This window comes from Rattus norvegicus, chromosome 2, assembly GCF_021556685.1.
Source record: "Rattus norvegicus strain SHRSP/BbbUtx chromosome 2, alternate assembly SHRSP_T2T, whole genome shotgun sequence".
NCBI lineage: Eukaryota > Metazoa > Chordata > Mammalia > Rodentia > Muridae > Rattus > Rattus norvegicus.
In genome coordinates, this window is record NC_141535.1 from 223,564,245 (window position 1) to 223,590,230 (window position 25,986).

Here is a 25,986-nt window from a genome sequence, read left to right on the forward strand (position 1 = left end):
TGTAACTAATTTACTGGGGTAAGCATGGGTCCCAGTGGCCCAATCTCTCTCCTGTCTGGGCATGTGATGGATGGGCTTCATATTTTTTTTTTTGGTTCTTTTTTTCAGAGCTGGGGACCGAACCCAGGGCCTTGAGCTTCCTAGGCAAGCACTCTACCACTGAGCTAAATCCCCAACTCCGGGCTTCATATTTTTATGAAGAAACTTTAGTGATATCTGTGTTTGCACACATCCAGGTGGTAAAAAAAAAATTTGAGCATGGCTTTGCAACAGCAGTGTGTTACCTCGGAAGCCCAGTCACAAAAATCAAAAGTCAAAACGCCAGGAAGAGACGAGTAGCACTATTAACAGTGTTTTATTTACAAAGATTGCTTTTGTTCGTCCATTTTGAAAACCACAAACATTTTTCACTTTAGAAAACATTAAATAATAAACAAGATGTTCTACAGTACTTTGGATAACTTCTTCCACCAGTGCAATGTCTTATTGGCACCTAAGTGTGAACTTCTCAATTACTTTCCCCTTTCTTCTTCTGCTGTGCAGTTACATGACCAAACAGGAAATGGATCATGAAAAAATGGACCTAAGAGCATTTTAGGTGTTCTTCTACATCAGAAACTCCAACCCTGCCTCTATTGAGCTAAACGGCCAAGTCCCTTGGACCTGTTCAGAAAGCATTACCGGCTTGTGGAACTTGGAAGGCTCCCAGTGAGAAAGTGAGCCACGGGAAGAGGTGACGGGGAGGGCTAACGGTGCTGTGGTTGACACGACCTCAGTAGCCATGTTAACTTGTCAATGCAAACCAGAGGCAATGCACCAGACAAAATCTCTCAGTCATGTTTCTTGGGATCTCTGAAGAACAAGTCTAAGCACCTACTCAACAAACCATGGGGGGTTGCACCTTACCCTGGAATAAAACACTAGCACCGCCATATTAGGACATCAGTGAGAGAGGACAGCACCTGTGTGACACAACCTCTCCAGGAGTAAATAATTTGGGGATTTGTTCTTTTAATACTGCTAGGTTGGCTGTTGAGTGAAGAGCATTTTAGTGAGCTCGACCTTTCCTTTTGAACCCTTCCCAGCAGGAGGTCAAGAGCCAAAAGCCTAACTTAGAGCTCAGCCCAGACCACTTAGTTTCGTTCTGAAGATTGCCCTTGTTATGGACAACTGTGAGGACCAAAGCGTCTTCTAGATCCCACAATTCGGTAATTTACCTTGAAATAAGTGCACCTTAAATACATAAAATTTTATGTAGTTTTGTTTCAATGGAGGGAAGGGAGAGAGAAGATGGAGAGGAAAAGAAGAAAACAGTGAGGGGGGGGAGAGAGATGGAGATATAAGTAAAGGGAAGGAAGAGAGAGAGACGGAGAGACTGAGGGAGAGACAGGGAGAGAGAGAGAGAGAGAGAGAGAGAGAGAGAGAGAGAGAGAGAGAGAGAGAGAGAACAAATATGACTCACACTTGTTTTTTGTAAAGGATTGGGCTCAGCAACTGTCCCTGCCAGGAAATGCCCCCTCACACTCTACCCTAACCCTGTTTCCTCTGGTCCTATTCTCAGTACACATGGAGAACGGCTGCTCTCCAAGCTCTCGGTGCCAACCGTTCGCAGCCTGGAAGAGCACCCATGGTCTGCCCCTCAGTCTTCTCTTCTCCAGGCGGAACATTCCCAGTTCCTTTAGCTTTTCACCATAGATCTTTTTTTCCAACCCTTTAATCATCTGTATGTCTCCTGGCAAAGACAGCAGAAAAATATTTCGATTACTTAATCAGAAATGAGAGAGCTGTAAGGAGAAAGTTGACTCGTTAAAGTTATGCGTTTTTAATACAGAGAGGTCTGACAGGGAGGAGACGCAGTTGGAGCTCTGTGGATATTAAAATTCCAATCTTGTTCTTTAGTGCGTGAGTGTCCTTCCAGCATTGCGTGCATCGCCTCAGTGCACAGACCGGCTTCCCATCCCAGCCTCAGGTAACATCGTGAGCTACACTCGTGGAAACCTTGCCAATTTAAAGCTCATTAGAAACTCCTGTCTCATGGACCTTCCCCTAGTTGTCCACTCCCCCCACACAGTATCTTTACAAAGCTTCTTACCAATGGAGGTGAGTAACAATGGTAAAAGCTGTTGGTTTATAGGGGTTTTATATATTAACTGCAGGTCCTCTCTTCCCTTAATGGTCTACTCTCTTCTGCATAGATCAAGCTCAAGGACATAGAAAGAAAGCCATTACTCCACTACCAGACAGTTGCACACCTCTGCTAGTTTTCTTGCTGCCAGTTTAAGGTCATAGATGACAGGTCACCATTTATTTTTTAACTCAGGGGATCATAAGCTGCCTTTGACCTTGCAACTAGAGTCTGTGAATATTTAGGAACACGTAAATACTTATATTAATAGCACATTTACACAAACACAGTACTACTAATCAGAAATTCCATGCCCACCCTATATAACTGTCTTTAATAGAAAGACACAGTTTACAAGAATAAATGTATCTTAATATGTTGTGCACCTTCCGTTAAAAAGTGTATGGCAGTAAAAGTCAGAGTTGAGGTCAGGCCAGAAGTAACTTAAGTGAAAAGGGTACACTAATTTCACAAGCACGCTGCACATCGTACTGTAAGCCAAGTCAATACTACTCATGGTACAACACTGGACAGATCGCAGAATAGCATTTGCACAGAATGAAACGTCTCCCGTAATTGGCTAGCAGGCCCACTCTGTAATCCCGATGAAGGATGGCACGGGTCACACACACCAAAGTCCTTCCTAAAGAAGACACAGGTAGAAGGTACCACCCCAGAGGGGCCTGGAGGTGTCTCCAGATGCTCCTGAACTTCGAGAGTGTCACCGGTCACTGGGATTGCACAAAAACAGGCCACCAAGACCTGAGTCACCAAGCAGCCTTCCTCCTGATCCACTCCTGCCCTGGGCCTGATCAGAGGGAGATGAGAAGGCAAGCATTGGGAAACAAGGGAAAGCGACAAATTCACTGCGAGCTGGGGCGCTGCCAATGGTCTTCTCAGCAGCGACCTCTTTTCAAGCTCACATCATCCAATCCAATCTCCCCCGTGTGACCACGCCTTTTTTCACCTTTGAAGATGACCTAAGGAGAGAACGCATACACTGGTCAGGCCTCCTCTGCCCCTTTCCCAGTGCTCACTCTTGGAGCGTGCTAAGGCAACCCTTCCCCCAAACCGGAAGTTCGGAGTTCTATGGCAAACAGAAGCCCTAGAGCGCAAGGGCGCCTGGTCCTAGTTCCGTATGCCCTCTGACCGATCGTCAAACAGCTCACCGGACCCAAGTACCCGGAATCAGTTACTCTTCAAACTGGCATTCTCACTGTACACTAGTTTACTGCAGGAATGCTTGCAAAATGGACGATGGTCAAAGATTGCCGAGGTTTAGAAGGAAGAAGAGTGGAGTGAGGGGTAAAGCTGAGAAATTAAAGCTAAAGAGCTGCAAGGTGCAGGTCTCTCAGCCTGTCTTGGTTTTCTCTCGATAATGTCCCCTCACCGCCCACCCTGTGCGACAGAGCCATAATCGAAGTATACCAATGCTTTGATTGTGTAACTCTCAGCTCCAGGAGACCTCACGCTTTCATAGTTTATCCTCTGTAGGGTATCCCTACTCCCTTAAAACCAGACAAACCTCCAATACCATGGCTTGGAGCCATGCGTTTTAAGGAAACAAAGGCAAACGGCACACACAGACCTCTAACAGCACCCCCCCCAAAGCTGTAATGGGGTCTCTGGGTCTAATGTGGCCTCAAGAAACTCTTAAGAATGATGTAGACACTTCAGGGCACAATTGTATAAGCATCTACGTCGAGATGACATTTTCTGAAATTCGCCCATATTTGCTGGGATGTGACAGATCATATTCTCACTACCCAGAACTTGGTTACTGGAAATAGAATTTAAAAATTAATACGATTTATATCCCCACTCAATGCCTCCACTATAGCCCACCCTGAACAACACTGTTCAACCCCGGATCTGGGCTCCTCCCTGGAGCTGTTTAGCTCTTATCTCTGGGCCAAAGGGGTAAACAAACTTCAAAGAGGAGTTCTTAAACCTAGAAAGAAGGGCTACCTAGTTAAAGTTGGGAGGTTAAGGAATCGAAGGTAAAGAAGAAACAGGCACTGCTGATCACAGCACTCGAGACCCTGGATGTGTTTATCAGCTTCCTCTTTCAAGTTTTCTATTGCTAACTTTCTCTCAGTGAGAAGAGTTGGTCTTCAGGATGGGGTGTGAGTGTGGGGGTGAGGAGATTGCGATGAAGAAGGATGGAGAACTAGAGAAGAGTCTCAGGAAGAGAGGATGAATGGAGCTCTCCAGGAAAAGCCACACAACGCTGGGCCTGGGTTGTACAGAGCCAGGCTTCCTGCTGGGCTCTCCTAAGAAAGCAGAGCGCCTGCTTCGGGGTCTACTTACGCTTTTGACGTCAGCCCCTCGCAAGGTGATCTGGGTTTGCCTCCAGCCATGGCCACCATTTCTTCCCCACAGGGCTGATCCGTGGGTACCATGTTTTCTCACAAACACCTGCAGGGCGCCCGAGTGCAGCCCAGTCACCTTGTGCCTAAAGGACAGGCACAGGTCCCCTGAATGCATGAGGTGGCCGAGAGGTAACACCAAGCGGGCAGCCTTTCCCCCCGGGGCTTTGGCTGCAGACACTGTGAGGTACTGTCCACCTGGAACGGCAAAGGAAGCCTCTTTCTAGCATAAGCTGCACCGACAGGAGGTTTTTAATAAACTTCACACTGTAACGTTCATTGATAAAGGATCCCAGCTCTTTATGAAGGAAAAACAGCTCATTTCTGTGCCTGGTGCACATGCTATGGTGTTTACGAATAACGCCCGCGTACTTTACCCAGAGAGAACAAAGACAACATATCAGGATTTCATGATTAGGACCCGAAACTGGCTGTTTCCTTAGCATAGGGTCAGACACCCCTAGGTACACACATTCACTGCCTTCTGATCCTTACCAACTCTGCTGTCAGGCATCCCACACTGGACAAGTGGAAATGACCCAAAATTTCCCAGATAAAATTTACTTGTGGGTAAGTAATCTCAGGGCAATAAAACACACAGCATTATATCTCCTTATTCTCTCCTCCCTCCACTTAAAAGCCTAGTCCTAAAGTATGGAAGGATAACTTGAAAAACTGTTTGCTATCCTTCTCACACGGGGACACAGCTAACACACAGCTAACCTAGGAAGACACACAGGTAGCCTAGAGAAATTCTCTGAACCTTCCTGGGGTATCAATTTTATTTGGAGGTTATGGCCTAAAAGACACAGACACAGACACAGACACACACACACACACACACACACACACAGACACACACACACAAATTAATAACTATATATCTGTTTGTGCACACACACAAATTAATAACTGTATACCTGTGTGTCTATGTGTCTGAATGTCTGTTTTGTTACATCTAAGAGAACATAAAAACTTAATAAATAAAAGCCCTCCACTCTTGACAAGTCACCTTCGCCAACCTCAGACTCCAACATCAATAGAACTTTCATCTCTCTTTTGCTAGAAAAGTGCAATTAAAAAAAGTGTTAAGCACCAGTAAAATGGGGGCTGCTGCTTTGCAAAAGGAAATTATGAGTGTTTCGAAAGTCAGTGCTTGTACCGATGACAATCCCTTCAGGCGTTGTTTTGTCACAGGCCATTGAGAGTTTCAACACTGACTGGTCCACAGCAAGAATGTGGCTGGAAGATGTATCTGCTGTGGGAAAAACCTTATTTCCTTCTCAGTTCAGAGACAGAACTTAAGCTTTATTTCTACAAGACATGAACAGAGACTTGGGATGTCTTCTTATTCAAGTGTGTTACACTTATTCTCTATCAAGCTCCTGTTGGCACTCTCCTAGCTAACAAAGGACTTTGAGAACCAATGCACCCTTGCTCTGTGCTAAGTCCTCCCTGTAGGCTGCAAAAGCTGAGGCTGGCCAGTCCCAGCCACACCTCAAACCTCCCCACCAGCATCCTAGGACGGAGTGGGTAAAATTAAAGTTATTTGTTGGATAAAGGGCCGATGTTCCAAAAAAAAAATAGCAAAAAAAGTACCAGGAATTTTCTGACTCATGTACCCAAGTCAATAAAAACACAAAGGTTTGGTTCCCTCCTTCCTTATCTTGGCTCCCTTTCCTCACATATTGACACCCCCAAATACTGGGCCAAAATTTTTATGTGCATGTTAAGGGTCTAGCTAAGGCTGCTTCTGTGGTCGAGACTGGGGTAAGATTATTACAGTGAACCTGCAAGGTTTAAGAAAGCAGGGATTATCTTAAGCCCTATGGAATGTCTGCTAATACCATTTTCGAGACACTGCATGCAGACAGCACACCTAAGGAACCAAGGTGCCCAAGATTCCAACAACCCTTTTCTACACATATTCAAAACTCTGAACAATGTAACAGTGATGAGTAAAGCTGCTTCCCTCCTTCCTCCACACAGCCGTGCTGACTTGGGTTTACGTTTTCTTTAATTTTGTTGCCTGGGTGACTAATTGCCGGGAGGAGAGGGGACGTCCACATGCCATAGGTCAGAGGTGTATGGTCAGAATTCCCCAGCATACTCTGAGGACCGATTCCGAAGGGCATACTGACGTGAGCTGCTCACCTGCTCCATCCCCCGGCTCTCCGCCACCTTTTGGTCTTTCCACCCTTTTCTCCAATCTAAAAACTTGTTTGCCAATTCCCTCGGGGTTACACGGCATGTTTTCTGCAGAACCACAGACCCTTACAGCCAGATTAAGAGGTCATCTCATCTCACATGACACTTTAGTCCTTTAACCACATCTTAGCAGAGGCCACCCCACCAGATCTCTCCAGCAGAAAGCCTTTCTTTCTAGTAGCTCTACTGAAAGTTCTTTTTTGAGAGTTTAAATCCATCTACTTTGTTTTCTGGCACAGGTCCTATTTCTTATGCCCGTTTGAATCACAAAAAAACAACTGGTCGACCTTGGGTCAAATGTTTCAAAACAGTACGCTCGATTTCTTCCTCTCCAGGTTAAACATTCTGGCCTTCACCCACTTTTCACAAGTAAAGGAAGATACATCTTGCCGTCCAGACCATTTTTTCCTGAATGGTGTGCAACTAAGTCTCAGATGAGAAAGGCTCCCCAGAAGTGGACCAATCATTTCACCATAGCATATTTAACACTGTGGAAAAGGACCACACCAATAGGCATAGTTTTCAAACAACCGTCATGGGATTCGCCCCTGCCTTCCTTATGTCCTAAACTCTTTTTTTTTTTCCAGAGCTGGGGACCAAACCCAGGGCCTTGCCCTTGCTAGGCAAGCGCTCTACCACTGAGCTAAATCCCCAACTTGTCCTAAACTCTTATGACCTTCACATTTAGGGCTTTCCACAGTTGTGGTTGATTTCTAGAGCTTGAGTCATGCTTACCATCAGAGTTTATCCCTGGGTGTAGCCCATTAACCTAACTTCTTGGATGATGGTGGTTCTGTTATCACACACAATGGCTTTCTCTCCACTCTTGAGTCGGTTTTTTGTTTTATAAAAACTAGGAAAACAGCCTCTAGGAGGCACACTTGTGCTCAGGTGTTAGCCCAGCTAAGTTGCTGCCATGGTCTTTCCATTTGCTCTGCTCTAACACAGTCCGATTGACCACTTAAGATCTTCTCCCCTATTGTTCAACTTTCCGTCTGTCTCCTAGGAGAGGACAATCTGACCCACAACCTGAAATGCCTGAGAGTGTGGTAACAGCAAAAGGCGCTGAAAAGAAGTACATGGTCCTAAAAAAGTGTTCTGAAAGTCAGTTTAGTTTGCTTTATGAGGACTGTTACAAACAGCCCGTTTCTACAAAACTAATGGATTCTTTTAAACTTAGCATGAATGCATGCACCTTCGTGCTTGTATCTTACCCTTCATGGTGTACCTTACTCAAACAAGTTACTCACTATGGCAGTGAACATTACTGATGCGCTCCTCACCCAAGCCTGCAGATGATCTTTCTGTTGTGCATCACTACAAGTCGGCAGTCCGACCCAGTTGCCCTTAGAGGCCTGATATACTAACTGTATCAGGAACTGGCTCACGGGTGCTGCTGCTCCAGGCACCGAACTGAGTCTGCATCTAATACATTTCTTTAGCTTTGTGGCCTGAGGAGGCTTAACATTTGCCTCAGGGGATCCATGCCTCTCTTGTGAGATAGAGACAGTATGACATGATTCACTGGATGGAGACGAGGATTAAATAAAATTAGTAAGGTGAAGAGTCTGCAGGCATAGCAGGCATTAACCTCTGTTGAGTCTTTATTTATAGACACTTGTGACAGTGACATTATGCTTGGAGTTTACCCTATGAGTAACTCGAGACATAGAGATGAGTGCAGTTAAATTATATGTGGTAATATATCACTTTTTATAATGAAAACAGATCTCGTGTGTGTGTGTGTGTGTGTGTGTGTGTGTGTGTGTGTTTTGAAACAAATTCCTCTGTATGGCCTTGGCTATTCTGAACCTCACTCTCTGTAGACCAGGGTGGACTTAAATTCAGAGATCCACCTGCTTCTGCCTGCCAAGTGCTGGGATTAAAGGCATGCACTCCTGCTACCAAGTTACAACAACAAATCTTAAAAACTATGTCAATTTATTGGGCATTCACATCTTAACAGTTTACCTCAAATATTTATTCTTAAATATCTTTTGATTTTAATTCCATATTTTTTCAATTATATCTCATTCAATTTTAGAAGCTCTAGTGAAAGTAGTTTGAACTAATTATTTGAAGCAGAAGGACACTCTAAGCACTATTGGGATCCTTGGGGGAACCAACTGCCATCCCTCAGACCTGCGTGCCACAAAGCCCCACTCACCCGCACCACTGTTAGATTAGATTCTAAGTGCTCACAAACTAGCTTTTCTGTATTGTGTTCTGAAGACACTGTGGCATATGAAAACTAGGCTTTAGATGCACATACAGTGGCACTTTCCCTTCATACCGTGTGTGTCTTAGTCTCAGACGTTAGAGCCAAAGGAAAAGCAGAACCTAGATTCTCACCCTTCCGTTAAGTTGGCTTCACTCACAAAAACCATGTAATTACAGAGGGAAGGAAGAGTCCAGTGTGGTGCCCTCCTTCTTGAAACAAAGCAAAATACTGAATGAGCGCTGAGTGCTTACATTAGTGAGCACTGAACAGTTTCCAGGTCCACCGCCTTCCCAAGAGCCTACATCTGAACTCAGCTTTGTAATAAGCTTCTCTCGGGAGCAGCATGGCAGCCTGGACTCTTCCCCCTAGGATGTGACTTACAGCAAGTTGTTTCCAGAGGGCCACTGCGCTGTGTAATTTTCACACTTCAGTTTCAATTTCTCCATCATCTACAGCTCAAATCTTCATTAACAAACCAAGGGGCATAACTGACCAAAAATACACGGTAGGAACTGTTGGCCTGGGGGACAGGCCACTGTGTTACTGATTTTGCACAGAGGAAATGGGTGTGGCCAAATATTTTGAAAATCCTGATGCTAGGACAAGTCTAAATGCTATTTACCAGGCTTTTTGAGGCAAACCATTTGGCTTCCTGATTAACTACCGGCGTCCCATGCTATGAGTCTACTGGACAGTTAACAGATCTCCTCTCTTAAAGAAGATGGGTACATAATAGGGACAATTTTTTAGTGGTCAGAAGAATCAAACAGAAACAAGAGGTGTTACGTTATGTGGTTTTACCTGCTGGGTCCCTGGTTGGCTCCCAGTGCAAGTCGCTATCCTTTTCTCTGATCCATCCACAAAGTCCATGGTCAAAATTACAGCTGTGTATGAGAATGCCTGCAAGGAGGTGGGCAGAGAGACAAAATGACAAACTTAACAAACCACAGCCGGCGACAGCAGACAATAGGTATTGGTACAGCAGGAGTTTTCTCCCATCCAAACTTAACATCCCAACAGAACACCTTGCCCGGAGCCCAAAAGGAAACGATGTGCCTCTTTTTGACAGCAAATCTTTTGCCAGCACAACTGGAATAGATGCTCAGCTGAGAAAACAGAACCAAGAGTGCTCCCAACTCATGACCCCGTGGGGTTGTCACTGTGAAAATATGACTTCCGTCTCACAACTCAAACAGCGCTTGAGTGTGATTTTAAAAGAGAACGATGACTCATAATTATTTTTGCTCGAGTGATTTAACCAACCGAGTTGTTAAATACCACAGAAGAGAAGATTCGCCTAACTTCCCTAGATGTGCCTGGTGACCCACACAGTACTTCCTCAGACTGAAGAAAGCCATTATTTTGCATCCCAGCAGAAACAAACAATTGAAAGTTCTTTTCTTGGGACTGGAATACAGCGGTGTCTACCTGGGTCGTCCTTCGCTTCCTCATCAGCGCTGACTCCTCTTTCGATTTCAAATATTTCAAACAGGTCATTCGAAGGCTGCCTCGGAACTGCAAGAGAGAGGGCGATGGTTGGCTGGGCTTTTGTAAATAGACCTTGCAACGATACCACATCTTTAGCAGGAGCAAGGAGAAAGCCTACGTGTTTCATTTCATTTTATATGAAGAGTGATACAACTTGCTGTGCACAGATTTATTCTCTAACATTTACCTGGATATAAATGAAACAAAACATAATTTGCAAAAGGTTTAAAATTCTAAGCAAGGACAAGTCAATGGGCCAGGGCGACGGCTCATTTGGTAGAGCACCTGTTATGTTTGAGTTCTGAGTTTGGATCCCTGGCCCCCATGTAAAAAGCCGTGACAGGGGAACACACCCATAACTTCAGTGCTGTGGGTCCGAGACAGGAGGATCCCTGAAATTATTTGACCAATCTGCCTGGCCAGTGAGAACTTCTGGTTTGGTTTTATCTCAAAGAACAAGGGGAAGGCAACTGCTCGCAAATCTTTATTACTGAAGCCGCCTGTTTGTCCTCATTGCTGGTGTGGCTGATGTTGCTGAGTTTAAACTCAAAGATGCTGCTTCGCCTTCACTCAGCTCTACCTCCATGCCAGACGTAAAAGGCGTGGCTCCCTCTTCTCCTCAACTCCCTCCTCCCAGTGGCCGTGGAAACATATAGCTTGCCTGCCTTGTTGTTTCTCTCTCAGCCACTGATAAAATTATCCTCGAGCTTCAAAAAATATAACTGAATGAATAAACAAAAAGGAAGGGGACAGTAACAAAAAGACACCCATGTTGACCTCTGTTTTCTCTATACACATATACTCACGTGTATGCACACACATGGACACATACATATAACACACACGGAGAGACATGGGGGAGGGGAGAACGAGTATTCATTCAGAAAAAAATGATATGAAACAACTTCTATGTTTTAGCAAAAATTGTGAAGTTCATCTCTGTGAAAGAGGCATTAGTGGATAGCTTGGTGTTTTCTCGAAGCACCTACTTCCCTCAAAGGAACTCTGCACATCAGTGTACACTAGTCCACACTTATTTCCGCAGCCTTCCTGATCTCAGCAGGTTCCCCAACTCCTGTAAGATCACATACAGGAGCTTTCCTGGTGAGCACTAATCCTCCACACAACAAAATACACAACCCTTCCAAGCATGCCGTTCATTTCCACACCCGACACTGGTTCTCTTTTTCCTGCTAATTAACCTGAAGGAGTATCCCCTTTCCTTCCAGGCCCAGCATAAATCTCAGAGAAAGCTGAAAACTTCCTACCCTTGGCAGAATTAAATTCCTCTCCACCAATCACCAGACCAACAACTCACCAATAGTCCCGTTTGCATATTTCCATTCTGTGCATTGTAAGGAGCTGCAGACACACACACACACACACACACACACACACACACACACACACACACACACACAAACACACACCCATCTCTCTGCTAGTCCCTGAGTGAGGTCCTCAATGGCATCAATCACATCCAATTCACATTGGCATTTCCAGGACTCGACCTGGTGATCACTGAGGAACTGCAAAGAACCTGTCAGAAACCCATGTTCTCTGTCAACTCCCTTCACTAACTGTCACCCGTGGGTTACGGCTTAAGAATGCACTTCAAAAGGACTGACACATTTAAACCCTTGCTTATGCATTGATTCAATGTATATTTGATTCTAACCCAACGCCAAGCCCCACGATGGGCACCGACCGACCAGACAGTGAGGAGAGTGAACAAGACCCACAAGGACCCGGGTCCTATGGAGCTGGAATTCTAATGGCAGACACTGACATCAAGCATGGAGATGAACAAGCATCAAAAGCTTTGAAAAGGAGCAGGAAAGAAAAGCATGCCGGAAGATGCCATGAAGAACAGCTGGTCAGAGAACAGAGAGCGCCTTGGGAAAGCTGTGGTCAGGAGGGGAATTCTTGCCCAGAGGCCAGGGAGTCCTTACTCCCCTCTCTTTGCTACAAGTTTAATTAATACTTTATTTTTATAAGACAAGGAATAAAAGACATAGACTACCATAAAACGGATGACATTCAAGTTATGTTATTCTTGTTAGCCAGCACTTTTAAAACTGACGGTTTGTAACTATTTGCAACTGTTTTTAGCTCACTACATCTGGACCGTCCTCCGACTTTTGTTTCAAAAGTTAAAGCGGGAGTGACTTCCTATTTCACACCACACCACACCACACACACACACACACACACACACACACACACACACACACACACACACACTGACAGGGACGACAGAATCCAAAGAATAAACCCTGTGGATAGGCTGCTCACTGGTCCCTAGGGCTGCTGAATGACTGACAGCAATTCCGTCCAATGACAGCTTTCCTTTCCTCATTTTCAGACTCTTAGAGAACACCTTCCTTACTAGCCACAGCATTTTAGGTAAATGTGCTTCACTTCTCATGACGGCGGAAGTTATAAAAAACATTAGGACACAATTGTCTGTTCTCTCCAGTTACATAAATGGAAAAGCTCAGCCCCTGTGGTGTAGAGTCTGAGGGCATATTATGACAGCTCCCCCATGGCACCCCCTAAAGGCTTGTCCAATGGCATTTGTTTGTCTCGTGCTGTGTCCCGGTGCTCTGACCCGTGAGGCTGTTTTATCAAGGACGATCAGGTTTTCTCCAGACAGAACTGTGCAAACTGAAAGAGAAACAAAAACAACAAAACCAGGGTGATGAAGATGATGCTTTGGGCACACAGTGGTGGAGAGAGGCCACGGGACGTGGATAAAGAGAGAGGGACAAGATGAAGCGTTTGCAAAAGGGCACTAGCAAAGCCTCAGGTGGCTCTGTAAGACTTCAGACCCTCCCAACAATTATTTAATTAACGGTGATGATCACGGATACGCATTCCAGAGGATTCGCCTGCCCAATGTGCTCAGCGCCCGTCTATGCTTACAGCGAGCGTTGTGGGCTGTATTTTCCTCACCACATCAGTGTGACTCACTAGGAACGTCACATTGAAGTGTCAACAGAGGCTACAGCACCCTGCCTGGCATGGCGTATGAAAGTATCATCTGAAATTAGCATGGAAACTTGAGTAGTGTCTCAACAACGTATTAAAAACGTTTTTGTTAAAGACAAGAAAATAGGGTCATCAGGAATACGTTAATAATGTGGTAGTCTGAACGTTGAAAGTTAAGTGACTCTTTATATTTGCTGGTTCATTTAGTCTTTTATAACTTTCTATTTTGAGGTCGCTAAAAAGAAAAGGTTTTAATATGAACGAACCCTAAAAGATCCGAAAAAGGAGGTGTTCGTAAGGACATCGCCGCACATCAACAACGTATTTGATGTTTGTATCTTGATCAAAGGACGCTGAGGAGTGTTGCTGTCCGGTGTAAGCCAGGTTATAACACTGAAGTGTCTGTGAAATCCAAATGCTTTCTTTGATTCAAGGGAGCAATTTTAATGGGTATAGAAAATACCAATGAAAAATCTGAGAACAGGCGAGCGATGATAGATACGGTTTCTCATGACTCTGCCTGACTTGGCATTTTGGCTAGTACTTGCCTTAGATATACAACCCGCAGAATCAAATCTGATACTGTTTTAGACCCAGAAGGGTGTGATATAAACATGAAAAAGAATAAAAGGTGTCAACAATGTCCCCGTGTATCCATTTTCTTCCCCTCAAGGGCCCCCACTCACTGGGTGATCCATCAAAATGCAGTGTCCATGAGGTGCAGGGCACTGGGCTAAGCATCTTAAGGCAACGGACGTATTCTACTCCTACCTTCATCCAACCTGCATTCCTGAGGTGAGGATCACATAATGGGGGCTTTAATGGAAGAGGGAAGGATGGTGCTTAGGTGCGGGTATGACAGGTAAAGTCTGGCAAAGCTCACCCAGGAAGGGGAGATGCTGAAACTCTCTGAGAAGTGATGTTTGTGCTAAGATCTGAAGGAAGAGTTTTATGATTGAAGGCCCTGGAGAATAAAGGGCGGGACCCCGGTCAGCTGAAGAGCTTGGAGGAGGGGCAGAGCACAGGAGGAAAAGCTCAAATGAACGGCAGCCGCACAAGGACTGTTTAAAGCCTTGCTGAAACGTTGGAGTTCATCTTGGTTTTACAGCGGTGGCTGGGGAAGGGCTGCCTGGTAAAATTATCATTCTGCTGCAGCCTGGAGACAGTGCGAGCAGAAAGCGTCTATGACTTACTATAAAGAATGCCCACGTGCATAGAGCACTCTCCAGAAGTTTTTCTGACATTATTCAATACTGCACCAATAAAAACATTCTTGTGGTGGGGTGGTAGATGGCTTTAATCCCAACACTTGGAAGGTGGAGGCGAGCAGATCTGTATGAGTTCAAGGCCAGTGTGGCCTATAGAGGGAGTTACACGATACCCAGCTACATAGTGAGGCCCAGTCTCAAAATGGATGGATGGGTGGATGGATGGATGGATGGATGGATGGATGGATGGAAGGAAAGAAAGAAAGAAAGATGGATGGATGATAGATAAATAGAGCAGCCTTGCTTATTGTTGATAGATAGGTAGACAGACAGACAGATAGACAGACAGACAGATGGATGGATCTGGTTTGTTGTTTCTGTATAACTAAAAGAAAGAAGGTACTGTCCCCATGTATGGAGACTGTGGGATACAGAGAGTACTAATCCCAATATAACAACTGTGGGATATAGAGGGGACTAAGCCCAAAGCTGAAGACTGAGGGATGTCAGTATGATCTCAGTGGGCTAAGGACACAGGACTGTCTCACGATGGCTGCAGAGTCCCGGTGCCCATGGGGAAAGCAGCTCTGAAAAGAAGCCATCCTCACAAAAACTGCTGTCCTGGTAAATTCTACTATGCACGGTCTCTCCAGGGCCGTCGTGATCATACCCACATGTAGTCTACATTGATAAAGAAGGTTTCGCAAGCAGTCAGCTGCAGTTTTTACCCGGTAAAACCTTAAGAGTCAATGCAGAGAAGAAAATGTAAACATAATGGGTCGTACCTCCCACGGCCAAGCTGCTCGCAAACCTGTAAGTATTATTCCTCAAGGGCAGGTTTTCATTCTCAGCTTCTGTTGAAGGTGGTTTGTCTGACACGGCCCAGGCCAATTCTGGCATTTGTTGTTGGACTAAAGATAACAGATAACCCTGCCTTGAATTCTTTCTGAGCGTAGAGGTTTGCTGCACAAAAGAGAGGTTTGGATGTTATCCAACCCTATTCTAACATCTTTTAGGTCGGGGAGGAACCCACCTAGATATTTTCAAAGCCAACAGGGTAAAGGATGGAAATAAATGGTCAAGGCTTTATGGGGTATTATTCCTTCCTCTTCCTCCTGCTCCTGCTCCCAGTGTAGAACATACTCAGCAGAGAGAAGAACATAAAAAGATCAGAAATGAGTTTGCGATCTCCTTATTCTCACCTAAGAAATGTCTTAGGCAAATAATGGTTGCTGAGCCCCTACAGAAATAGGATCGTGCTTGCCGGCACTTTATCTCACAGGGAGGACCTGCAGGTCAGAAGACAGCCCGAGAGCAATGAACAGAACTGGCAAAATTTACCTCCCTGGTGAAAGGTTGGGTGTGCCTTTTAGATATTTCAGAGTAACGCAAAGGCACTACCCTAGGAACTCCTAAGAAGACTGAGACTCTAAATCTTGGTTCTCCACTAAGCATGGCTATAAGAATTAAGAGACTATCCCACAGGCCAGATCCTCCTGCCCTCTTCAAAGCCAAAGCAAACCATAAAGGCTACGCTCCCCCAGGTCAGCGTGCACACCACACAGGTGTTGAGAAAAGGCCCAATAGGGCTCCTGGAACTGAGCATAGCACATGTGAGCATGGAGCCCGCCTACTGTACAAGACGGGTGTGGCTTAAGGAGAGGGGAGCTTCTGCGTCTCCCGCCTCATCAAACCTTTCATTTAAGCCAGCTGGACAGATTCATCTCTCGGGGGACAACTATCACTATATCCACAGTGAAGAAGCCGGGGGTGTGGTCTCTATTTTAACAGCTGTTTAACCTTGCATGTGCTATGAATACCCGATCTATACACTAAGTTCTGGTTACTTGGTATAGACCAAGTACATGCAAAGTAGCTAGCTTCTATTTTCATTTTCTCGGCTCACACTTGTAAATCAAGTCAATTCGTTTGGAAAAGATAGCGTTCGTCCAAAATAGCATTAAAACTGTAGTGAACCGGAAAAAAAAAAAGCATCAAAAAATTAGTCCTCACTAGAATGCATGGCTTCTCTTATGAACTATTAGAGAAGGCTGTTATTACTATACAAATGAATCCAGTATCAGCGGGCATAGAAACAGCTAATGTTCTTATGTGATAATCACTGGGACATATGTTTTGCATGGACCTTGGAATCTAACTCACAAAGCTGCCCGGAGAAGTGCATATTACAGCTACCTCAATACTCAGATGCAGAAACAGACAGAAGAATTCAGCAACGTGCCCCCAAACACGGTCCTTTTAATTATAACTCTAGAAGCAAACGTGCACGGAGCTTTAAAAACTTCTGATCTCATCGTTCACTAAGAACTCAATTTGTACTTCCTGAGAAAAGCCATTTTTTTAAAACCAGTCACCACAGGATCCTATTAAAATACAAATCAAAAAATCTTGAAAACTCTCAGAATCCACAGCACCAGACCCTGACCTGTGAGCAATGGCAACTCGCTTCTCTAAAGAACTGGCAGATTTCGTCTTGGAGAGACATTAGCATCGTTATGGGGTCTCTGCAGGTCTTGCAATCTGAGGACCTTCTCAGCCCTCTGCCGAAACAATCATTTACTCAATGAACAGTCAGATGAGAAGAGAGACTAAAATAGGTCCATGGCTAAAAATGCTAGGATCTACAGACTACAATATCTGTAGAAGAAAAAAAATAATAGAAAGAAAACAAGACAAAACAAAAACCCCAAAGACAGCATGGCACAGCACAGCAGTCAGGAGAAGGAAGCGATTTTCCACTTTCCGTTTGCTACTTGGGTGTTCAACCCATTTGTCAGTTCTACAACAGCGCCAGCAACAACACTGGTTCACGGACATGGCCACTTAGGACAGAATTCGGTAGAGGTTAATTATATTATATTCTATAATCTTGAGTCTATAACAACTTTCCCTGTGTTTTATAATGGTACAGATGGTAAATGTCTACTTTGCAATTATTGTATTTTGAACATCCTACAGCTGGCTAATTCTGTTTAGGCAAGATGAGGTGGAAAGGGGTTGCCACTGGGGCTTAGAGAGCCCTGCCACACAGTCCGGCCTGCAATGTACCAACAGCGTACCTGTGTGTGTGGGGGAAATGCAGTCTGAGGTCCTATCGTAGCCCCATTGAATTAGCATCTTCATTTCACTAAGACTCGTATATAATCTGTACATACACTGAAGACCCGAGACAGTGTGCATGAGTGTATAGTCCCCAGAGAAGCCTTAAGTAAGTATCTTAGTTTATTCTAGTTCAACTTGAATGCTGAAAACACTTTTTTGGGGGAAAAGTATGTCCGCTGGCCCAAGTGATACTATATTCCTTTTAGTAATCTGAGTCTTTTGGCTGAAATTGGCCAGTTACGTCGCATTCTATTCTAAAGACGTCTTTGAGGAGTTTGAAGTTAATAAAACCCATAGTAGATTTTGGAAAACTAGAGATGTTTCAAATGAAACTGGCATGATTAAGAACCAGAATCCCCTGGGGTACTTTCTTAAAAACTACAACCCCATTCCTCACGCTTCCTTGGGGAGAGTAGGAGTGTATTACCACTACCCTCTCCTAACGAGTCATTGTTACCGTAAATCACGGTTATCCTTAATGACAACAATGGAGAGCTTAAAAATCACTGCATGGGGATAACAAGAAGGCAATGAAAATCACTCAAAGCACCAGAAATATCATATATCCGTGGTTATTACATTGGAATTTCTTTCTTCCAGACCATCATATACATATGGAGCCATGCATTTTATATCCAATTCGGGTAAAATGGTATATATTTACTTTTTTTAGTTAGCATATCTAAAACATGGATCCTTTTCCAAGTAACTTTTAAAATGCATGTGTCTTTCTTTCATTTGCTTTGCTATTGCATCAGGATCCATTCTCCTGCAACTTCTTCTGCTAAGACCTTTATCATCTTTGTTCTTACACAGCTCTACCTCTGTGGACAGAAGGGTCTTGCTTTTGTGTTTAGTCCCAGTTTCCTAGTGATCCCCTGAGTTCAGAGAGGCACACTACCATTCAAATCTGTTTTTCTGCTCTTGTCTGCTTCATACATGACTCTCTCCACCACACTATCTAAGAAGGGCCTCGTTAGTCTCGGCGTGGCCTTCAACGCAAGCTACTTAGTCAGGACTCTTGGTTACCGTGGTGAGTGCTCCCCAGCCTGCCTAGTTCAGCCAAGACAGGAGCAGACAACTGGTTGCAGAGAATTCTAATCCAAGGAGTTAAATAATCCCATAGTTAAATCTATCTGAAGATGTTACGCCCTGTAAGGAGGCTTCTCCTAGAGACTTACAGTGACATTAGCTCATTAAAGTTTTGAGGAACCTGACAGCTAACACACCTAGTTAGCGTAGCTAAACTTGGTGTTTCTTAATGCATTTGACCTCGGAACTTGCACAACATTTCAGGTAGCTAATGGCCCATGAAATACACTTAGAGAAACACTGCTTGTCCCAGTGATGGAAGAACAACGTCATGCTTTGTCAGGGACATTAGTGCAGTTCAAACCAGCCTATTAGCTAGTTTGCAATTAGGTCTGAAAACACATCTGCTTAGCTTTCTAGTTCTATTAACAAGAAATCTTTAGGATCCCTTAGGTTTTCGACCCTCAGCCTGTGGGTCGCAACCCCTTTATCAACCACATCAGCCAAAAATATTAGCATTAGGATTCTTAACAGTAGCAAAAGTAGGGTTGGGGTGATCACAACCTGAGGAACTGTATCAAAGGGTCATAGCATTAGGAAGGTTGAGGACCACTGCCCTAGCCTATTCTTATTCTGAAACAGGTGCTTAATATTTCATATCCTACACGAAAGGTGACTTTTTAATATGGTTCTTCTCCCCACCACAGTTAAAGTAAATAAGTACAGTAAGAGGTCATTGTTCATACACTTCTTACTTGAATTCCCTCTGACCTTAAACCCACTCGGTGCAAAAGAAGGCCTGGCTCTCACCTGTGGAGGCAGTAAACAGAGCATTTGAGCAACTCTGCAAACCCGTAAAATACCAGAGAGATGAAGCAAAACAAGGCTTCCTGCTTCAGTGTATTTTAAAAAGAGTCCTGGAGGGAATCCATTCCAAGGGCCTCAGCCTGCCTTCATATTCTTTTTCTACAATTTATACTAAGTCTCAGCATCAGGCTGAAGATTTAAAAGCACACTGGATGTAGAATTTTCTAGAGCATGTTTATTGCCAGTGGCTATGCTGCCCTAGTTGAGGTAAAAGTAAATCTGTGATCTGAAATAACGGGTCATTTGGAAGGCAGAACCAAGAAGTAGAATATAGCTGCAATAAGATAGACGCACAGAACACATGAAACTCAAGAAGGATGACCAAAATGCGAACGCTTCACTCCTTCTTTAAAAGGGGAACAAGAATACCCTTGGCAGGGAATAGGGAGGCAAAGTTTAGAACAGAGGCAGAAGGAACACCCATTCAGAGCCTGCCCCACATGTGGCCCATACATATACAGCCACCCAATTAGACAAGATGGATGAAGCAAAGAAGTGCAGGCAGACAGGAGCCGGATGTAGATCTCTCCTGAGAGACACAACCAGAATACAGCAAATACATAGGTGAATGCCAGCAGCAAACCACTGAACTGAGAATAGGACCCCCGTTGAAGGAATCAGAGAAAGGACTGGAAGAGCTTGAAGGGGCTCAAGACCCCATATGAACAACAATGCCAAGCAACCAGAGCTTCCAGGGACTAAGCCACTACCTAAAGACTATACATGGACTGACCCTGGACTCTGACCTCATAGGTAGCAATGAATATCCTAGTAAGATCACCAGTGGAAGGGGAAGCCCTGGGTCCTGCTAAGACTGAACCCCCAGTGAACTAGATTGTTGGGGGGAGGGCGGCAATGGGGGGAGGATGGGGAGGGAAACACGCATATAGAAGGGGAGGGGCTAGGGGGATGTTGGCCAGGAAATTGGGAAGGGAATAACAATGGAAATGTAAATAAGAAATACTCAAGTTGGTTGGGGATTTAGCTCAGTGGTAGAGCGCTTGCCTAGGAAGCACAAGGCCCTGGGTTCGGTCCCCAGCTCCGGAAAAAAAAAGAAATACTCAAGTTAATAAAGATAAAAAAAAAGAAACAAAGTTCAAACTACTTAGAAAGAGGTGATTCATTTTCTGAAGTATGTCTTGAAGGACTTGGGAAGTAAATCTTAAAACAAAAGCCTAGTGCCATTACCTCTGAGTCTACAAAAATATTATGATTTCATAAATTTAGGTTAGATATAAGGATGTCTCAGCTATGATCTGGGCTATGGGAAGGAACAATGGAGATAACAGGGGTGACTTGGAGCATCCCCATAAAGCTGATATAAGAATAAGACTCTTGGATACCTAAGTAATGTTACTTTAGTACTGTTTCTAGGCCCCTAATTAAAATTCCCAGAGACTCCAGCGATTATCACAAGAACCACTTATTTGAAGTTTAAAACAAATGTTTGCAATCCTGTATCCTTTTCCCCTGTAGCGATAGCAAAGGAACAAATGTTGGTGTTGACGGACTCTTTGCAAACCCACGTTGTTTCATAAGCCTTTTTTCCATTCAAAATAATTATGACTTTTTAAGCAGACAAACTTTATATGATAAAATTATAAAGTAAATTTCCTTTTAACAAACTTGGAGAGCTAGGAAACAGACACATGCTTTGAGATAACTGTTCGAAATGGATAACATCTAAATGATGTTAACACAAAAACTTTCCTGTTAACATCAATACATTTTACCATGGACAGAACCCTTCATTGTGTAACATACAACACCAGCACCTGATTATGTTTCTAAAAATCTGGAAAGTACTTCATTTCATAAATCATCTAGATTATGGATATATGATAGATTTTGGATCTATAAACCGGGAGAAAGAAGACTTGGTCTAGAGGGCACAAGTTTGTGGCCAAGAAACAGTGATGTCTTACAGTGATAGTCATTTTTTAAATTAAAAAAAAATTAGTTGAGCTAAAAATGTGCTAACATTTCTTTTTTATTTTCACAGTGAATAGATAATTTGTTTCTTTTTTCTGAATAAAAAGCTTGGTTGCTTTTTCACATTTTAAGAATATATGTAATAACCACAAGAAACCAAGTTAAGGTGTCTCCAGAATCCTCTCCCGTGCATGAACCAAACTGAAGAGATTGCTGGAGATGAAGGGAGAGTGAATTTGCTCCTGCAAGGCTCTGTGTGGTATGTGACAGCCTTGGCACAGGACCAAGGTGCTCTCCCAGGGCATGTCCTTAGGATCCACCATCGCAGACAGTGCTCTGAACACTCACTGGAGCTTTGCCCCTCCCCCAGACCCCTGAGTCTTACACCACTGGGTCCTACAGGTGAACTATTTTTAATTCATGTATGTGTATCTCTATGTGAAGACTAAGAGCATTCAGAAGAACTATTTAAAAAGAAAAACTACTAAAAAGAATAACCAGAAAGACACCCTCTCTATTAGTGTGCATATTTATGTTGCCAACTTTTCATGGCCAATAAAGTGAGCAAAATAAAGCACATATCATACTTGACTGAGACATGAGTAAGACCACATTATGAGTAAAACAACGATCGCTAAGAAATAGGAAAGTTCAAAGGGAGGAGAGAGAGAACACAGAGAGAAAAATCATAAAACCAATTTTAAAAAGAGATATGCACTTATGAAATGTATATTTTGAGAGCTACCATCTAGTTCTCCTAAAACTTATGAAGATTTCCTGAAACATGTATGACCACAATAGAACGAATTTCAATCTCCCTTTAAATGGACAACAGCCAAAAATCAACAACAACAAAAAACCCAGATAATCTTAAGTAGGCAAAAACCGCTTACGTCCTGTCTTGTGAGGAATAGCAACTGTCACAGGGGACTGGGGAGATGGTTCAGTCAGTACAGTGCTCAAGTTGAACCTGGAAATCAGGTTAAAAATACAGGGGTAGGCCTGGTGATGTACACGTGTAAGCACCACACTGGAGAGTCAGATAGAATCATGTACGCTGATAGCCAGCCAGCCTAGCCTACTGGGCAATTCCAGACCAATGAGAGACACTGTCTCAAAAGACAAAAGTGGTTGACTGAACTTAAGAAATAACACCCAAAGTTGTCCCATGGTTTCCATATGCACACACACTCAAGTGGATATATACCTGCACACACATGTACACACACACACACACACACACACACACACACACACACACACACACACACGAAAAAATTATAAGCATTCTATTTATGTCAAAAATATATACAAGGTCGTTTAATTTAATAAAATTTCCTCATCATGGGGGGAAAAGCATAGAGCAAATTGATAATAAGGAAAGAAAGGTAAAGGGGGAGGTACACCTCATGACATGGTAAGCTAATCATAAGTGAATGGAAACATGGCAAGGGAACAGAGTAGATGGTATGAATATGCCGATCTTAGTCTGGGATGAGAAAGCAATCTTTTCTTTCACACTTGCTGGCCCCCATTGAGGGTTCTACCCTCTGCTCAGTACCTGTGAAGGCCAAGGAGTCTTAAATGTGACCCATCTCCATGCTACACCAGCTAACAGCCAGTATGAGGGGAGACGCTCGGCCCCATCCCCTTGAGGTAACCCTCCAGTTGGCAGTCTATACTGCTTCCTGCTCCAGTGTCCTCTTTGTTCTGCCTTCTTTAGCCTCTCCTCCTTCATCCCCTGTCCAGTCTCACTCAGGAAACCATAAAAGTTGCATATCACAAACCTGACCCCTGCACGCCACTCCTTTAACAGTCTACGGAAATCCCGTTCACTGACATAGTACCCCAACCTTTGCAAGCCCAATATCTAACACAGTCTATCACCCCCAAAAAGATGCTCAAACAATTTTCCCTGAATGAATGGACAGTTAGGTTAAACACCATTAGACGTAGTAAGTTTCCCACAGTTGAACATTGAGAATCCCCCACGTTGGAGCGATCTGTGCTCGCTACCTGATGTTTGTAAGAGTCCTTCCTGTCTACACACAGTCATTCCGACTTGCCCGGTCATACTAACTCTTCACATGGCTTTCTACCACCACACGCCAGTCACCATGAATGAGCCTCAAACACCTAACTCTTTTTAGAAGTTGGTTTTACTAAAAAAGATTGCCTAGGGTTGAAGGCCATCTTAAAGGGTCTACTAAAAAGACACCACCAACTGCAGTTCCAGTTCCGGGAAATCCAATGCCCTCTTCTGACCTATGCAAGCTCCTAACATGGGCAGGGTGCACATTACACATGTGTAGGCAACACTCATTCACATAAAACACACTGAATAGAGCTTTTAAAAGGAAATGATTTATGCGGCTTACTGAACACATCTCCTCTGGGTTTCTGGGGATCCGTCTGTATCCTGTTGTCGACGGTGACTACTTGTGTAGCAGGTGCCACAGTGGTGGGGCTGGTGGCTGGCCTTTCTGGGGTTGGTGGTAGTGGGGTTGTTCTGAGCTCTGTTGGGAGGGGTGGCGGGGGTGGTGGAGTAGGCTGTGGTGTTGGGTTTGGTGTAGGTCTTGCTGTTGGCTTGGAGGTGGGCCTGTTGGTAATGACAGGAGGAGGAATATATGGTGTCTTCAGGGGCCACCTAGTACTTCCAGCATCGGGAATCCTATTAGCGTATCCTCCATCACCCTTTAAGATTGTACCATTTCTCTCTGGCATATGAATTGGACCTGAAGGTTCAATCATGACTTTCGGGATATCTGAAAAAAAAAATCCAAAAACGTAAATTAGTATGTAAACACGTCTCTCTAAGAGCTGCGATGGGAACGTGTGATGAAAACACAGGCACAGAGACACCTCATGGTAATTGAGTCCTATTTTCCACAGTCTTGTCTATGAGAAGTCACACTACTTTCTTAATAACAAATGTGTGTGTGTGTGTGTGTGTGTGTGTGTGTGTTTGGTGTGTGTGTGTGGTATGTGTGTGTGTGTGGTGTGTGTGTGTGGTGTGTGTGGTGTGGTGTGTGTGTGTGTGTGTGGTGTGTGTGTGTGTGTGTGGGGTGTGGTGTGTGTGTGTGTGGTGTGTTTGGTGTGTGTGTGTGTGGTGTGTGTGTGTGTGTGGTATGTGTGTGTGTGTGGTGTGTGTGGTGTGTGTGTGTGGTGTGTGTGGTATGTGTGTGTGTGTGTGTGTGTGGTGTGTGTGTGTGTATGGTGTGTGTGTGTGGTGTGTGTGTGTGTGTGTGGTGTGGTGTGTGTGTGTGTGGTATGTGTGTGTGTGGTGTGATGTGTGTGTGTGTATGTGGTGTGTGTGTGTGGTGTGTGTGTGTGTGGTATGTGTGTGTGTGGTGTGTGTGTGTGTGGTGTGTGTGTGTGTGGTGTGGTGTGTGTGTGTGTGGTGTGATGTGTGTGTGCGTGTGGTATGTATGTGTGGTGTGTGTGTGTGGTGTGTGTGTGTGTGTGGTGTGTATGTGTGTGTGGTGTGTTTGGTGTGTGTGTGTGGTGTGTGTGTGTGGTGTGGTGTGTGTGTGTGGTATGTGTGTGTGTGGTGTGTGTGGTGTGGTGTGTGTGTGTGGTGTGTGTGTGTGTGTGTGGTGGTGTGTGTGTGTGTGTGTGTGGTATGTGTGTGTGTGGTGTGTGTGTGTGTGTGGTGTGTGTGTGTGTGTGGTGTGTGTGTGTGGTGTGTTTGGTGTGTGTGTGTGGTATGTGTGTGGTGTGTGTGTGGTGTGTGTGTGGTGTGTGTGTGTGGTATGTGTGTGTGTGTGGTGTGTGTGGTGTGGTGTGTGTGGGTGTGTGTGTGTGTTAGGATATATGCAAAAACATATTGGTATTTCCATAATGAATATGTATTATTTGACACACAAAAATGTTTCAATATTTATAAAGCAGTAGCAACAGAAATCAGTAGTTTTCCAAGTTATGGAAAGAGATCACTTTTGAGAGAAGTGAGTCTGTGCTGTGTCCTCTCCTGCCTGTGTGTTAGGTAACGGTGCTCAGAGATCTACGAGCGAGGGAGAGGCTTTCCTCACCTACACTTTAGATGTATTAACTTACGCAAAAAAAAAAAAAATCAGTCTTATAGTTGGCTTTGCATCACTGATTTATATTTGCTTTCTAAAATGACACTTTTCCGAAGTTAAAAAAAATTATCTGCGGAATATGTCCCATTGATAATCTTTACCAAAGAGAATCAATATTTAATCTGCCTGGAATGACAGCCTCCAGAGTAGGAATGACTTCGCCACACTCCAAACCCTTTCAATCCACAGGATTTCATGCCCCGTGATTTTTCAGTAAATATTTTACTCAGGAAATTTTTAAAAATTATCTAGTGTTACATGAAACGTGTGGCAAATTATGGCGTTCGGTTTGTCGAACTTTCATCTTCAAGGGCATGCGTTTTTCATGTTTGTCTGGTAA

The 25,986-nt window shown here is 44.1% G+C and overlaps 1 protein-coding gene across 4 annotated transcripts in view; it reads right to left on the reverse strand.

Annotated features, from left to right (window-relative positions):
• Positions 1-339: 339 nt before the first annotated feature.
• Npnt (nephronectin) overlaps positions 340-25,986 on the reverse strand; it is a 68,230-nt gene continuing 42,583 nt past the window's right edge. For all 4 annotated transcript variants that reach the window (XM_087634111.1, NM_001402176.1, XM_087634110.1 and 1 more), the window contains 5 exon segments: positions 23,943-24,329; positions 10,352-10,438; positions 9,725-9,823; positions 4,436-4,692; positions 340-3,105 (listed from right to left, as the gene is read on the reverse strand). In XM_087634111.1, coding sequence (XP_087490237.1) covers positions 3,022-3,105; positions 4,436-4,692; positions 9,725-9,823; positions 10,352-10,438; positions 23,943-24,329 — 914 coding nt within the window. In that variant the 3' untranslated portion in view covers positions 340-3,021.